This window comes from Chaetodon auriga, chromosome 5 (genome assembly GCF_051107435.1).
Source record: "Chaetodon auriga isolate fChaAug3 chromosome 5, fChaAug3.hap1, whole genome shotgun sequence".
NCBI lineage: Eukaryota > Metazoa > Chordata > Actinopteri > Chaetodontiformes > Chaetodontidae > Chaetodon > Chaetodon auriga.
The window spans coordinates 10,173,364-10,189,990 of record NC_135078.1 but is presented as its reverse complement, the minus strand read 5'-3'; the positions used below and the strand labels follow the sequence as shown (position 1 = coordinate 10,189,990).

The window sequence follows — 16,627 nt, the reverse complement described above, 5'->3', positions numbered from 1 at the left end:
GTGTGCTGTGAGTCATGTTTATCTGCATGTGTATGATCTGCTGTAGTCAGTGTAAGGGACATCTCTGGTGAGTAGGTCTTGACCTGCTCTGATTCGATAAGTGCCTCAGTGCTACTGATTTCTGTAGCCCTAGCATCTTCTGATATATCAGACAGTGCAACAATATTAGAAGGTAGAGAATCCTTACAGTCTGGTAGTGTGACTGCAATGGGAGGAATATCTTCAGAAGCACTGATTTCTTGCAGTTCAGCCTTTCTACATTCATTGAACTTGTCTTCAATTGTCTCTTCTTCTGGTGAACTTGCTGCTGAGACAAAAATATGGGGTAGTCTAACGTAAGTTTTTGGCTCACCTGCTTCAATTTCATTATCAACAGGAGGCACTTCGGAGCAATTAATGCCAATGTAGACTGACCTTGGGTGACTAATTTTTTCCTGTGATATGTTAGCTATGGTAGAGACCTCACCAACTCCAATGTTGACATTAACAGATTCTGTGGCTATAGTTTGCTTAGTTTCCTCTGAACTTTGCTGCTGTGACATGCATGCTTTAGATGCAACCTCTGACAGTGTTTCTGAAAGATCTACTGAGCCACCTTTGCTTAGATTTTCTCTGAGTTCCATGGTATCTGGTGGTTTAGCTGGTGAAGATTCAGTAGAGGGCAATTCTTTCCCTGGTGTCTCTCTTTCTGGACTTGCTTTCAGTGTTGCCTGAGGCTGCTTATTGTCAGAAATAGACACAGATTTGAAGCCATGCATTGGTGACTCACTGGAGGAAGAGACCACAGGTGATATCACTGGGGGTGTTGGAGGGCTAGCGCATACAACTGAACCTTCTCCTTTGCAGTGTGATTCAGCAATTAGTGATGGTGCTGAAGCCAATTCTGTGTGCAGGGCTGTAGATTGATCTTTGGATAATTCAGGTAGTGAGCAAGCAACAGATTCACCTCCAATTGTCAGTGAGCTAGATTCCACAAATGGTTCTGTTTGTGTTGTTGGAGATTTAAGAAGGCTTTTTCTGTTTGACACATCATAATCTTCATCTGGTAATTTCAAAGCAGAGTCTTCTTGGTCACTAACAAGTGCTGGTGTGCATGGCAGAGACACAACAGACATTTGTGGGCTTATTGTCTCGACAGGGGTTGCTGGGGCAATTGTCTCTTCAGCATTGCAGCACACGGGAGATGTGCTCAATGCAGATGCCTCAGGAGTAACTACAACATGGCTGGAAGCAGGAGTTTGCGTTGGAGTAACTAGTGTCCTATGATCCACAGCTGTAGAAGCACTCTGAGTGTGGTGGGGTGTAACAGCAACTGGTTTTGTACTGACAGAGGATTGTGAACCTAAACCACCAAATAATGAAATCAAACCCTTAACAGAGGTGGAGCCTGCTAGTGTCGAAGATACCTCTGGTCGTCGCATTTCAGCTCCTATGCATTGGTTCATTTGGTCATGTTTTGTGTTAGGCTGTGATGTAAGTGCACTAATCTCTGATACACCTTGAACTGAAGCTGCAGTACTTGAGGGTACGGTTGGTGTGTGATATTGCTGGACAGTGACAGGGCATGGGTCAGGTAGTTTTGAAAGTTGATGTTCTTTTGCATAACAATCTGGAGTTGCACCGCTCTGCACTGGCTGTACATCAAAAGATGGTAGAGGAGGGTCAATTCTTTGCCTCTCACGTGTTTGCTGAATAACTGAAGCAGTCAGTGATTGTGGGGTAGAAACTGTTTGAGATATACCATACAGCTGATTGATAGAAAGAGGAGGCAATGCCTGACCATTACTTGTCATTGTTCCACTATCCAATGGGCTTTCCTCAATGCTTCCATAGCTGTCTACTGTTGGCTGCTTGATAAGAATTTTGGGTCGAAGGGTCATGTCATGCTGAACATTTGTATCTTGTCTTTGCAACTTTGCAGCTTTTGGCTGAGCTCTAGCAATGGATGTTGTCCAACCAATTTCCAAACCAGGTTGCTGGTATTGCTGTAGTGGGACTGCATGTTGTATTTGCAACTGAGGTATGTTTGGAGGCAACTGATCAGGCTTCTTTGATTCAACATGTAAACTACTAATCTGCTGCTTTGCACTGTTTAGTGAGAATGTAGCAGATGTACTGGGCTGCATAGCGTGGGGAGCTAAATTCTGAGGAGGTTGTATCTTCTTTTGAATGGGCACCAAAGAAGAAATTGCAGTATTTAATGAGGCAGAGCTCAATCCTGTTCCTGACTGCACTCTGCAATGCATTCCAGGTTGAGTGGTGGCCTGTTTATGAATGGAATATTCCCTATGTTGTGGTGACTTCTGAATTTGTGAAAATGCTTTATCTTCTCTGACCTCTGGTGGAGATATGTGTTGCTGCTGATGGTAAAAACTACTCTGAGACAGAGAAGACACATAAGAAGAGGAGAGATCCGTTGCATCTTGAAGACCAATAATCTTGGTTTTGTTTTGAGGATCCACAGTTAAGTCAACAACACCAGGTACTGTTTTCTTTTCTAATTTCCCCCCGGTTTGCCTTCTCTCAAACATTTCTTTCTTTGCTTTGTTATTAGTGAAATTCATGGGTTGTCCATCCTGTGGTTCGGCGTGATAACTTGAAATGCTAGTTGTATTTAGGCTGTCTTTTGCAGAGAAGTCCACTGGCTTATTTTGTTGGAGTGTGTCCTTGTAGGTGGTCCGTGAACCAGAAAAAACCTCATTACTGTGATAGGTAGATATCTGTCGATGCAGTGTCTCAGTTGTGTTGACTCCACTCAAGGCATGTCTTTCTTGTTGATGCACAGATTGCCCCACTGTGACTGGTATACCAACGGATCCTTTCCTTGTTACAGTTGCAGTGTTTCTTACCAGTACCACAGCTCCAGTTGACAAGATGTCAGATTGTTTCTGCTGTGGTTTTGCAGACATGTCGACGAAGCTTTTGATGGCGTTGGCAGGTGCTGATGCTCTTTGATCTATTTCTTGAGATCCACTTTGCACAAATCCTTGTTGCATCTGTTGTTGCAGTCCTACCAGTGCCTGTTGCCTTTTAGGTTGCTCCTGGGAGAGATGGGTTTCCACAATGAGTGGAACACCAACACATTCTCTTTGAGAATATGTAAAGCTTAATGGCTTTGTTCTTACCAGTGATACTGGATCGGAATAGTTTAGCATGGTGTCTGATTTACATACCTTTGATGACATATCTAATGTGCCTTTAACAGAGTTTGCTGGAGCTGTAGAGAGTGGATAAGGTTGGATAATGGACTGTGACACATCACTGGTCTCACTTTCACTGGAGCATTGCACTGCCATACAGTCAGTAAGTGGTTGATGTAGAACAGGGGTGATGTTTTTATCAAGTGTTTGCTGTTTTTGCACAGGCCTCAAAGTTTGAAGTTGCTTTTGGCATGTTGATTCCAGTGGTGTTGGTTCAACTACCAAGGGAATGCCAACAGAATCTTTTCTGGCAATTGCTCTTGGACTTGGCTTATTAACAAGTGAAATTGCTTCACTTTGAGTAGACTCCTGTTCTGGCGTTGTTGTTTTCAGTGTAGCTTGGGATGGTTTAGGTGACATATCCAGTGCTGCAGCTGTGGCAGGTTTTGTTGAGGTGGATGTCTGACATGTTGACTGTAAAGTTGAGTGATTTGACTGGGAAAAGACACTAGGTTTGCTCTGCTGTGATTGCTGTTTATATAAAATAGAATCTGAATGGCACTGATTCTTATTTTCAAACTCGTGCTGTAAATTTGCTGGGGAACTGAGCTTTACGTCAACTAGAGGTTCTTGAGAAGGGATATCTACAACTAGTGGTAATCCAACAGAATTTTTTCGGCTAAGTTCACGGGAACTTAACTTGCCTCTCGTAAGTGGTATCGCTTCTTTAAGAGTGTCATCTGTTTTTGCTTCTGAAACTACCTCCTTCAGTTTGACTGAAGATTTAGAAGACATGTCTAGCGTGGCCTTCACTGTATTTGCTGGTGCTGTAGCTTTCTGTTGTGGTTTACAAATTTCAAGGGATTCAGGAGACTGACCTAAAAGAGACTGCTGTCTTGGTAACAATGTCCTCCTACTACCAGATGGAATCTCCTCTTTCTTAACCAAGCATTGTGCCAGATTATCTTTAATAGTATGAAAATGATATTTCTCAACAGGTAGTGAATCAATACATTCTGTTGTTTGTCCCTGAGGCTCAGGGGATTCTCCTCTATATGACAAGTCAATGGATTCACGATGACTACAACTTGCATCTGCCTCCTCAGAACTTAATGTTTTTTTCTTTGTCAGTGACAGTGCCTCACAGAGAGGATCCTTTGATGGTGCAACAATTTGCTGAGTCTCCTGGGTTGTTTTCTTGGCAGACATATCTAATGTAGCTTTAATTGAGTTTGCTGGTGCAGTTGTCTCCTGATAATGCTGAGCCTTATAGCAAGTAATGTGCTGTCTAGGACCAGATGTAATCATTGGTGGGCTTTGCTGTATCTTTAGACATACACTGAGTGAAGGATTCACTTGTTGTCCCTGAGGGTCCACTTGTTTTCTCATAAAAGGGCTTACTAATGCTGAGGTACATACAGACTGTACTGACCCAATTTTTGCAGGTTGTTTCACACATCCATCAAGGCTAGATGCTTTAGTAGAAATATGAGTGCTTGAAGAGCTTCTTGCTGCTGTTGACATTACATTAGAGTCAGAACTCTTTGGTAATTCATCAGACGATGTAACAGATAGTTTGGATGAAATGTCTATTGCAGCTTTGCCAGAGGCTGTAACATCACTTTGGTTTGCCTCAGTTATAGAGATACTGGGGGAGGCTGGTGGCCTTTGGATATGCATTACAGAAGAGGAATGGCCAACTTTAACATCTGGACTGGGCAATTTTCTCTCTGATTTGCTGGTTTTATCAAGTGGCATGTAATTGTTTGGGGAAACTGAAACTCTTGGACTTTGCTGTAATGTGCCCACAGTGGGGTATTCTGAATTAGGACAATCACCTTCTTCTTCTTCATTCTGTTTAGTAAGATCCACAGCAATTGTAGTCTTGTCAGTTAAGTCCATATTTGCCATATCATCCGCCTGTTTTTTCTCTTTAAATCTTTTCAACTTGTACTTTGTAAAGTCAACAACTTCATCTTTTTGTGTAGTTTCTACATTGGCATCTGTTGCATCTTTTTGTTTGACATTTTTGTTTTTATTAATTGTGGCAGAAAAATCTAGGACTTTGTTACCTATTTGAGGGTCAGTAGAAGTGACAAAGTTTCGATGTCTGTTGTAAAGGTGGGCTTCACTATATGAAATTAAGCTGTCATTCACTATATGTAACTGAGGTGTGAGATTCTCAGATGAATCTTGTGGCTGCTTTTGGTCCACTGCTAAAGTAATGCTGGCTTTGCTAATGTCACATATCCCTGAAACTGTAGTCTTATTTGGTTGTGGTAATACTCTGGGTTTATCTGCTTGCGATGGCTGTCTTGCAAGCTGAGGTCTCTGTGGGGAAACAGAAGCCACAGCCGCAGTTGTAGAAGATGAAGTGGGTAAACTCCTAACAGTAGTTGCCTGCACTGAAAGAGCTGAAGAGGCTTTTGTGACAGCTTGTGGTGTAGGCAGTTTCCTTCCCAACTGGACAGATCCTGGAATTTTTGAAGCTGATGGGGTCTCAGGAAGGTTTCTGGAATTTTTTGAATTACCTGAAACCCGGCTAGACACTGGTGGTGATGAAGTGGGCGTTGAGGATGACAATATATCAGCTTTACTTGCATTACTGTTATGAGACATTCCAGTGATTCCTATGGGGGGTGAAAATACAGAGCTTGACTTTTGTATTGGTTGGTCTGCACGTGTATCATCTACATGTGCAATCGTGATTTTAGGAATTGGGTAACATCTGTTTGGAGAAATTTGTGTTGAATAGCACCCTGTAGAAGGTGCAGGTGAGAGTGTCAGCAGATCTTTTATCCCATGATTCTTCCAGTATGGCCCTCCATGCCCCCCTTTCAGTGACTTTAAAGTTAGATCAGCTGCCTCCATTGTCTCCTCTTGAAAGCAATAGCTATTTTGTACTGATTCCACCTTGATTTTTTTAAGCTTGTACACAGTAAAGTCCACAGGTTGATCTGCTTGGGAACATACAGATTCCTGAAACATTTGAGAGAAGCTTTCCAAATTCATGTTCATTATTTTTTCACCTTTTCTAAGGGCAGAAGTAAGGTCCACAGGGGCATCTGAAAGGACAAATTTATTCTGTTGCTGGCCTGGAATCCAGAGACTTTTATCTTCGGTGCAGAGGGGTATTTTAAAGCCACAAAGGGTCACTTTGTCCTTTTCTTTTTGTTTCAAAATGTTAGCAATATTTTCAGTGATATTTCCTAGAGCTTGTACATCTTCTGGTGCAGCACAGGCATAGAGGTGTTTACCAGCTCTGTCAGTTAAAAGGGAATAAATGTATTCCTCATCTGTATAGACATAATATCCACAGTCCCCAACCTCAGCTGGCCACCACAACCCTTGCTCTAATAGTGAAAGCCATTGTTGATACCACTCAGAATCCTCAAAAAGTATTTCGTCATCCATGCCTCCTGTAGTTCCTGCAGACCTGCTCAAATCCATAGCACCACGTGTTAAATCCATTGGACCCTTTCTTGTGGCGAGTCGTTTCAAAAACTCAGTTGCAGATTTCAAACTGAAGTCTTCATCTTTTATATCACTATTAACAACACTTTTTTCAATAACTTTGGTTAACTCCTGTACACTACATTCTGTAAGTGACTGACATCTACTTAACCGTGTTTTTGTTTTTTCCATGGACAGATTTAGAGCATTACCTCCAACAATCCAAGGTTTTCTTTTGCTATCAAGATCATTCAAATGGTCACAGCTACTCCATGGTATCTTGTCTCTGCAACTCATGTCAAACAAAACAAGATCTTCATCTGGCTCAAGAAAACGATTTCTGCTCTCAAAAAGCAGGGCAGCAGTATCCTTCCAAGGATGTGAGGGTACATTAAAATCACTGATGTCCATTTCTGTAGGATTTAACCATATGTGATTCTCTGATTGAGGTACTCGAACTGTTGGTGCTAAATGCCCTTGGCTTGCCTTGGAGCGTTCCTGAACTTGAGTGGCAAGGGCTTCAGCAAGGGCATAATCATTGAGTTGCTGCCACAGAAGAGCTTCTATGAGACACTGATGCTCATAGAGCTCTGGTGGAATAACACCATGCTCTGTAAAGTTGTATAGAAGATCCTTGTAACCATACTCATGTGCTGTCCCATACAAGAGACGCTGAATTTCCTCAAGATAACGTTGGGTTGGGGAAATTGTAGGATCTTGCCAAACCTGAGATTGCAGAGGTTCTCTGTGGGTATCAACAACTGGAGTAGTTCCATTAACACTACATGTGGGTGTTGCTGTATTTGAAGGGATATCCTCCTTAGTCTTTGGTAGTAAACGATCAAGAAAGCCTTTTTCAGTTTCCTTTCCAGGAGCAGGACTGCTACTGTCACTAGGGCCCGTTTTGAAAATGCTGGATAACAAACCAGGAGATGTGCTACTTGTACTGTTTTTTGGCTCCTCCTTCCCAAGCTGAGGGGTTGATGGCTGCTGTGTCTTTGATGATGGCTCCTCTGTGACACTAAATAGGCCTGTGAGGAAACCTTTTTGAGCTGGACCTTTTAAATCCTTATCTGTGGCAACATCTTGGGAAGAAAGCATCTCCACTGGTTTGGTTCTCTGAATCTGTGGTCGCCCCTGTCCTACACGTGGCTGATGTTGTTGCTGTGTTGTCTGAAGGTTCACCTGATCAGAAGGTGATGAGGAATGTTCTACAGTACCTGAAATCTTGTTAATCAGGCCAGAGAATAATCCCCCTGATTCAGACTGGGCTGGGTTTTGCCCTGACTGAAGAGATGGTTGACCTGCCTGAGCAGGTTGTGGTGACTGTTGTTCCTGTGGAACATTTTCAGCGGATGCAAGCTTAAGAATACCAGAGAGCAAGCCTCCACTTTGACTAGGCTGTTGGCTTGGTTGTTGAGGACTTGCCATTTTTTCAGGCTGTTGCTGGTGTTGAGGTGATGTCTGACCAAACAGACCAGACAAGAATCCACCTTGCTGAGTAGGTTGAGATAATTGTTGACCAGGTCTGACAACATTTGATTTGTTAGCCTGTTGAGACCCAGTCTGGGGTGGTGGCTGTTGTGGTGCATTATCTGTCGATGCTAATTTATTAAAAAGCCCTGACAATAGCCCACTCTGCTGTGGCTCTGGTGCAGAGGCAGTAGGTTGTGGAGGTATCTGGTTTTGCCTACGCAGAGGTTGTCTGTTACCTTGTTGGGGTTGCTGCTGGTTTGGATGTTTAACATGTGGCTGCTGCTGTGCTGGAGGAGTAGGACCTGCTGAAAATAGTCCAGAGAAGAAGCCTCCCTGTTGATTAGGTGGTGGTTGTTGGGTTGTCTTAGGGACTGTTCTTTGTGTCTGTTCTTGCTCTGGTTGACTTCCCACTGTAGACTGTGGAGTGCCTGCATCTGCAATTTTGTTTAATAATCCAGTGAGCATCCCTCCAGGACTACTGGGGGGCTGTTGTGGAGGGACTTGGTTTTGCTGTTGTAGGTTTTGTCTATTGGCCGGTTGATGAGTAGGTTGGTGCACAGATGGGTTACTGTGTTGCTGTTTTTGTGAGGGCTGAGCTGGGTTTGCAGGAGCAGGGTCTTGGCCTCCCATTCCAAAAAGACCAGAGAAGAAGCCTCCTTGTTGAGGAGGTGCTTGCTGCGCCGGTCTTTGGTTAGTCTCTTGAGCACTGGACTGTGGTTTTAGCTGAGATGGAGTAGGATTAGGTTCCACAATCCTGTTAAAAAGTCCTGACAACATGTTACCTGATTGCTGATTTGGCTGTGCAGACTGTGTTGCCAGAGGGGCTTTTGGTGGCTGGGAAGCGGTATCTGTGAGTTTTAATAAACCCCCAAATAATCCACTAGGTTGAGGCATTGTTGGTGTTGCTTTTGGATGCAGTTTTTCTGTTGTTGGGTCAGGCAGTTGCTCTTGGTTGTCTGAGGCTTCAGGCTGTCTTAGTTGCTGGTCAGGTTGATCTTTGTCAGGGGGGTGTGTTTCCTTTGAATCTAATTTATGCAATTGTGACAAAATCCCTACTGACTGATTCGAAGATGTAGTCCCTTGACTCAAGTTTTGTTCAGGTGCTTCAGGTTTTGCTGTATGGTCAGCTGCCTCTGGTTGCGAGGCTTGACTGGACTGAGTTGGCTGAGGTGCAGTCACTGTATCTGTCGCTTTTTTCAAGAGCCCAGATAAGAGTCCTCCAGTAGGTGGTTGCACAGCGGGTTGTCCTTGCTTTTGAGTTGGACTTTGTCCAGATTGACCTCCTGGCAATGTTGACAGGGACTGATTTGTAGAAGCAGAAACATTATCAGAGGCAAATTTTAAAAATCCAGATAACAGTCCTCCTGACTGTTGAGTGGCAGAATTTTGTTGTGTTTGAGGAGAAGACTGGGAGGATGATGAAAACAGGCCAGAAAATAGCCCACCTTGTTGAGGCTGACTATCCCCTCCCTGGGCTTTCTTGTCAGATGACACATCTTCTGTTGATCCTAGTTTCAACAATCCAGAAAGAATTCCTTGACCCTGTGAGGCTTGTGGTTGTGATCTAACTTCTTCCACTGACTTGGAAGGACTTTGATCTTTAGACGTGACATCTGCTTCAGGCTGGCCATCTGTCTTGCACTGGGGATCTTTTTCAGACAATGTTTGCTCTTGAGACAATTCTGCACTCTCATGCACGCTCTCTGTTGATTCAGGGACCATTTGTTCAGTATGTGGCTCAGTTTGACCACTAGGTTTGGTTAGTGTCACAGTGGGAGTCAATTGTGGTTTTGCAGGTTCCTTAATAGGTTCACTTGGGGCTACCTTAAACAGGTTTGAAAACCAGCCAGTTTCTGTGTTTCCTTTTGGCACACTTTCAAGAAGTGCAGCACGACTTGGAGAGGGACTTCTTCCAGGACTAGGGGATGGACTTTTTGGTGAGGCATTGGCATCTTCACCAGATGCAAACTTAAGAATCCCTGAGAGCACACCTCCTTCTGTTTTTGGTGGGGTTGTTGTGGAAATATTTTCAGAGGAGAAAAATGGAATTTTGAGTTTGCCGCCTAAAAATGACTCCTCTGTAGGCTTGGTGTCAATCTGTGAGGAATTTTCAGGAGGAACTGCTGATATGAGGGTAGAGAGAGATTTCTTAAAAGGACTGAAGAACCCTGTTTCCTCTGAACTGCTATCAGGTTTTGGTTCAGATATTGCAGAAGTTCTTTTTTGCTGAATATCTGGTAGCTCACCAGATGACTCTGTTTCTGGAAGAAGCTCAACTGACCCACTTCCCGTTTCTTGAAAAAGCTCAATTGATCCACTTCCTGTATCTGGCAAAAGATCAACTGATCCACTTCCTGAACCTGGTCTCATCTCAGCTGATGACTGTCGCTCTGTTTGTGAGCCCTCTATATTAGGACTCTTGACTCTGCTTGCAGACACTTTGTGGGATTCATTGCTTGCAGCAGATGCACTTCTCTGTTCTGAAGGCTGAGGTGATGGTTCTCTTGATGGTGGTGTGCTGGAAAAAAGCCTCAAAGGACTCAGCCTTCCTAACATGGATTCAAACCCAGAAGTAGATTGGTTAGCAGTGGCTGCAGAATCTTGTACCCCTGTGCCAACATGTGTTGGTGCCTGTTCAGTGTCAGCTTGCCGATTTGATTCAGAGGATTGAAATGGCAAAAGAGACTGAAGGGAAAACTTTTTTTCTGTTGTAGGCTCCTGTGAGGCAGGAGGAACTATGGCTACTGGTGGGGAAGTACCACCACTTTTGGGAATAAACGAAAGCAGCTTTGAAATGCCAGACTCAGGTTGAGGTGATATTTGGGATGTAGGTGGATCTGTTGCAGTGGTACCAGAGGTTTCTGTGGCTTCAGTACTAGCTTTAGGGATCAAAGAGAACAATTTTGAAATACCAGAGTCTGCCTGTGGTGGTTGGGGTGATGTGCCAGGAGCTTCTACCTCAGTGGTGGACTTTGATCCTGTGATTGTACTGAATAATGAGCTCATGGCATTCTTTACTCCAGCTATACCCTGTTCAACAGCACTGTCCTCCTTAACCTCAGGTTTGACTTCATCATTATTACTGTCCTCAGGTTGCACAGCTTTAGCATCGGTTGGCAGTGGTGGGAGTTTTCTTCTAATTGGTTTAGGCATTGATTCATAGTTGTTGATCTCCTCCTCTTTTACAGCCAGGTATTCAGACACCGAATGAACTAAGCTCTGAAGTTCATCCATTGCATCTACATATTCGTCACTTGGCTCCTCTACAGGAGACAACATAGGATCTTGTCCATGAACTGTTCTCCCTTTCCATGAACAGTGCTGTCCTCCAAAAGGTGACATATACTTGCCAGGATAGCAATAACTTTCATATTCATAATTAGCATCCCCCTCAGTGAATGTCAAGTCATCTAGTTCCTCCTCAGATCCAAAGGAATACTGCATCTCATCTGAACCAACTGAGCCATATTCACTCCTCCCCCTGATCCTTGCAGCCTCTTCCCGAGAAGCCTCCTCCTCACGAAAAGCTGCATAGCTCTCAAGTGTGTCCTCTATGGCAGTTTTAGCCCACAGTCTGGTCTTGTAAAGCAGACCTTCTGTGTCTGTCTGCTGTCGTTGTTGTTTGACAGAGGGAATTATATCAATTTCAGGAGGGGAAACTTCATCCTCAAAACTTCCGGCTTCTTTATAAACTAAACGTACTTCTCCACTCCCAAAGCCATGCCTCTGTCTGCGTGGCCTGCCATTTGGGTCTCCCATATCCTCAGGGGATAGTGCATCACATTCTACTGTCTGATAGAACCTGCTTCCTTTGGACTCACAAGGGTTGTCACTGATCCGGTAGATGATACTTTTATCTTCATCCTCCCACATTTTCTGCTCAGCGTCCAAGTAATCATCCAAGACACCTGAGTCAGGCACTTTATATTTACTCTCCCAATCCTCCACACCCATACCTGAGTCAACAGGGATTATTCTGACTCCACACATACTGTTTGTGTGCCTGGATTCAAGAAAAAAAGTGCCATGCAGGAAGCAGTGGAACACAACGTAAAAAAGAAGAAAGAAAGAGAAATTAGACATGAGTTGAAAACAGCAGATCATGGAAAGACAGTGTTCATGCAAGTAAAGAAATAGAATAGCAAATGAAAAAAGCCATGCACACAGTGGGAAGTGTGGAATGTAATTTGTTTGATAGTGGGCAAAATTCAATAGTTCATGTTTGTTGGCACAAACTTTTGCTGTTGCCTATGCACATGAAAAACTTATACAGTTGTTTGGTCAAAGTAATTTGCAGCTGTTTGTTGTTTCTATCTTTCTCTGCTTTTGACAGAGGTAACTTTTTTTATCATTAAGACAATGAAAACATCTACATCTCTCTAAAGCTGTGCAACTTCAGCTTTCAAATTCACCTTTTTAATGACAGCGATGGTATTTGTTAGATATAAGTGTCTCAAAATCTCTATCAGTAGATTCTGCTACTCTTGATAACTTGACTCCTCACAGCAAGTAGTACATACAGTACGCATGAATACAACAATTCTCAAGTACTGCAAATGATGACGGCAGAGAGCTGTGTCTTTGCTTATGTGTGTCAGTTTGTGGGTGTGTGTTTACCTGGGCCCCCTCATTTCTCTATAGTCTAGGTCATAGCTTTGTACAGAGTCAGCCTCCCTGGACAGGCTTTGGTGTTGGATCCTGCGTCCTATAGGGTACTGGTGCACTGATGAATTTGTCTGGGAGGTGTTGTGAAATCGTGGGGGTCTGTTGCCAGTTTCACTGCGGTAGTCACTATCACGGTCATCCATAGCACTATCATGGTCATCAAAAGCTGAGCAAATAAAACACAAACAGCTCAGTAAAACACAAACAATATCATTTCTAAATAAATTAATAATTTTCAAAATAAACAGGAAAAAAAAACAATTCTGAGCTACAATAAATCTTATGATAATACTGTGCTCTTGTTGATTTGTTTAATGTGATACAACAGCCCTGCCTCTTCTCACTGATCATAATTACTGTGAAGCTTTATCCTGCTTCCATTGTCCTCTGCCAAAGACATGGCACATTTGTAAGGTGTAACTCAACAGGCAGGAAAAAAAACAATTCATGCAAAAGTCACATCTGTACCATAGTCAAAGAGTATGTCATTGCTCATACAGGTTTAATCTGAGAGGCAGGCTGCTCAGAATCTGATACTGTAAGAAAGACTGAAACAATAAAACTTGTTTGAATAGAAAGCTCCCTCTTGTGGTAGCAGGCATGTAATACAAAAAGCACGAACATCAAGCTGACAATGACATGAACAACAGGAAATTGGATAAATGTAACAAATAAATAATGTAATTCCAAATACCACGTAACATATGTCAACAAAATTTATGTGCGCACAGATTGCGTTGTGTTCTGTTTAGCAGGATACAAGAATATGAAATTCGAAATACAATGAAGACAAATAAAGGATGCAGACCAAACATGCAGTGGTCCTTACTCAAAAGGAAATGAGAAGAGAGGTCCTATACCATGCAGAAGTGAATGACAAGCCACAGGGGAAAAAAACAACCACTATACGTACTCTGCTGGTCACTCCATCCAAAATAACTCCAACTGCCTGGTGGCATGGAGGCAAGTGTTCAAAGAAGCCAGGAAGAAAAGTGAACTTCATTACCAAAGAATAAAACCAGTGACTGTGACTGGTGATGGCCAAATGAGTGTGTAACATGCAATGGGACTGAAGACACTCAAATCTGTAAAGCTTAAAGGGAATGTGATGCATGGTAATGCCAGTATGAGATAAATAACAACTAAGTGAAGTAATGTGAAGAAGTCACATGAAGTAACGTGATGACTGAATTCATTTGAGTGATCAACACTAATACAACAAAACAGCTGAGGGGGAAAAGTTTTTTCACAAAGGTAACATCAGTGCTCGATGGGTAGGAAACACAGCTCTTCATAACTACCATTAACAGTGGCTGATGCATCCAAAAAGCCTCTTTCCGTGCAAACAGCAAACTTGATTTTTTAAAAATCAGTATGGACTCCAAATTAATAACTATAAGGTGGCACTGAAGAATATTTGAATGTACGAGTTAGAGCCAAAATGTGTCAGCACTTAACTGGTGGCTGAAATGCCTTTTTCTGCTCATGAGACACAAGAAGGAATGAGGAGAAAACTATTTTTAGTCCAATTCAAAGTCATCAGTGTGGAATGACACATTAGATGGACAAAGGACCCAAAAAACACATGAATGTACCCATGAAAGTGCAATGGCATGAATGCATTCGATCAAAGTTTATTTTTACAATAAACTCACAGCACTGAGAGGGCACAGATGCCATCCGTCTTCTCTGGACCTCTTCCTGCAGTGGATACTGCCACAAATATGGAAACAAAGGGAGAGACAAGGGAGGGCGAGGGGTGGGGGGTTGGCAGCAGTGGAAGATAACTGAATCCAAATGATTTAATAGTAAAATGGTACAAGTCAATACAGTATTTATAGATCATTTGTGATGTAGTAACTATTATTTTCCATCAGATGGCAGCAGAGACACAACTATAACCTCAATGACAGACTGAGAGGTAACATTTGGTAACTAAATAAAGAAGGAGAATACACTCAAAAAAGTCTGTGCATAAAACCCAAAAGCAACTTTCTAGACAGCACATCTGAGTTCATTTCTTTAAATTGTAAACTGACTTAACTGAAAACAAAACCACAGAGATTTCACATGCATAGCTTCTTGCTCCCATGAAACCTGCAAACATTTGCTGTCTTGATTAGTTTGACACGATATAGAAGATTGACTTTCTACTGCACCCTCTCTAAAATGCTGCACTTCGGCTCAAGAAGCTTGAAAATCTTTGAAAATTAAATTTACTCGCACTCCTGCTTCTAATCTTACATGGCTTTTCTACATTGTGGGTGGATGCAGGATGCAATAAATTCATTTCTAAGCACCTTTTTAAAGTTTATCCTGTGCTGCTTGTAAAATTTACTTTCATGTGACACCAATAGTTCATATTACCACTCTAAGACTTCAACCCAAATAACAACTTTCAAGGTGATGAATAAGGAGGAGTTTTCTCAGCATTAACATCCCATTTAGGCTCCTGAATGAACTGTGATTTAACATCCGTAATATCTTAATAATCTATAACGTATTAACAGGATAGAGACTTTTCTCGTAAACTTACCTCGTCATGTATCTGCATGGTGTTGATCCGCTCCAGTTTACTGGTCCAATACTGAGCCTCATCTTCTGGGATATCTGGCCAGATTGATTGGACAGAAGAAACACATGGATTGAAAGTGAGAAAAATTAAAAGTGACAGCAAAAGTGTGTGCAAGAGGTGTTGCTGAGAGAGGGAAAGCGGAGAAAATACAGACACATGGGATGGAGGTATAGGTGAAGGGATGGATGGTGGGATTGAGGAAGGAGTTATGAAGCGAGAAAGTGAATAATGGAGGAAGAAGGAGAATGCAAAGCACAGAATGTAAGACAAAAGTGCAAGAAGAGATGAAAGACCACAGGCACTGTAGCTCCACCCTTCCATCCGTCGCCTCTCCTCCATGCTCCCTATCCCATCCTGTCCTAACCACCCACGTTACTTGATGTGTTCCCATCTTATATTCATGTGTGTTTAATAGCTGATGAGGAGGTTTCCCTTTGGAGGCCCAAAATTAGAATCAACAACCTCCTCAGGGGGCTCACAGGTCCACCCTGAAGCCAGAAAGAAAAGAGGTCGGGGTAGAAAAAAAGGAACACAAGAATAGGGAAATTGTAAAAGCCTCTTCACCATGTTCCCAAATAAAACATTAGATTAGATCAAACAACATTAGTCAGTCATTAATATGTTAGAAGTACAGTGTCTTAGTCTTACTGTTGTATATTTCTTAAAAAAAAAAAAAAATGTCTCAGAGCACATGAGCACATACAAGTTCAAGTCTGAAGATTCAAATCTAAAGTATTTTGAATGTCATAAAAAGTCACAGTTTGCCATGTTGGTGCCACAGTGTACTGGGCAGGAAATGCATACTTTTGACATATCTACTTTTTATTTAGAATATATTACAAGAAAAATATGAATCAACTTAAAATCCATGGGCTCTGTAATAATACAAAATAGGAATTTGGTGCAACTTTCAAAATATTGGGTTTTCCAAGTATGACAGTGGGTGTGATGTCATACACTTGTATGACATGTGTTACCGTAGATCTGTAGCGAAGACATGGAGGCTAAAACGCAGTTGGCTGTAAAGCATGGCCAGTAACATTCTGACTTTTACAGTCCCAATAGTGCTTTGGGGGAAAAACTGAAAAACGGATTCTCGGGAGAGTTCTGGAGTAATAAGGTCTTTTTTTCTATGAAGGTTTATTCCAATTATAAGTCATATCGAATTACAACATAAAAACTCTGAGTTATATACTATGAACAGGAATTTGTGCATGTGTTTGTGTGTTTCAGTATGACTCACTGTGATGACCTAGACTGTGCAACTCACCATTGATTAGCACCTGCGTTGTAAACTGGATGTCAATTACTTTAACTT

General features: G+C 42.3%; 1 protein-coding gene across 1 annotated transcript in view; it reads right to left on the bottom strand.

Annotated features, from left to right (window-relative positions):
• The window catches only part of unc13ba (unc-13 homolog Ba (C. elegans)), a 163,168-nt gene that overhangs the window by 105,349 nt on the left and 41,192 nt on the right, over positions 1-16,627 (bottom strand). Inside the window, exons 6-8 of the mRNA XM_076730114.1 lie at positions 15,271-15,344; positions 14,390-14,447; positions 12,687-12,900 (exon numbers count right to left, since the gene is read on the bottom strand). Of these exons, the coding sequence (XP_076586229.1) occupies positions 12,687-12,900; positions 14,390-14,447; positions 15,271-15,344 (346 nt within the window). The remainder of the gene's footprint in view (positions 1-12,686; positions 12,901-14,389; positions 14,448-15,270; positions 15,345-16,627) is intronic.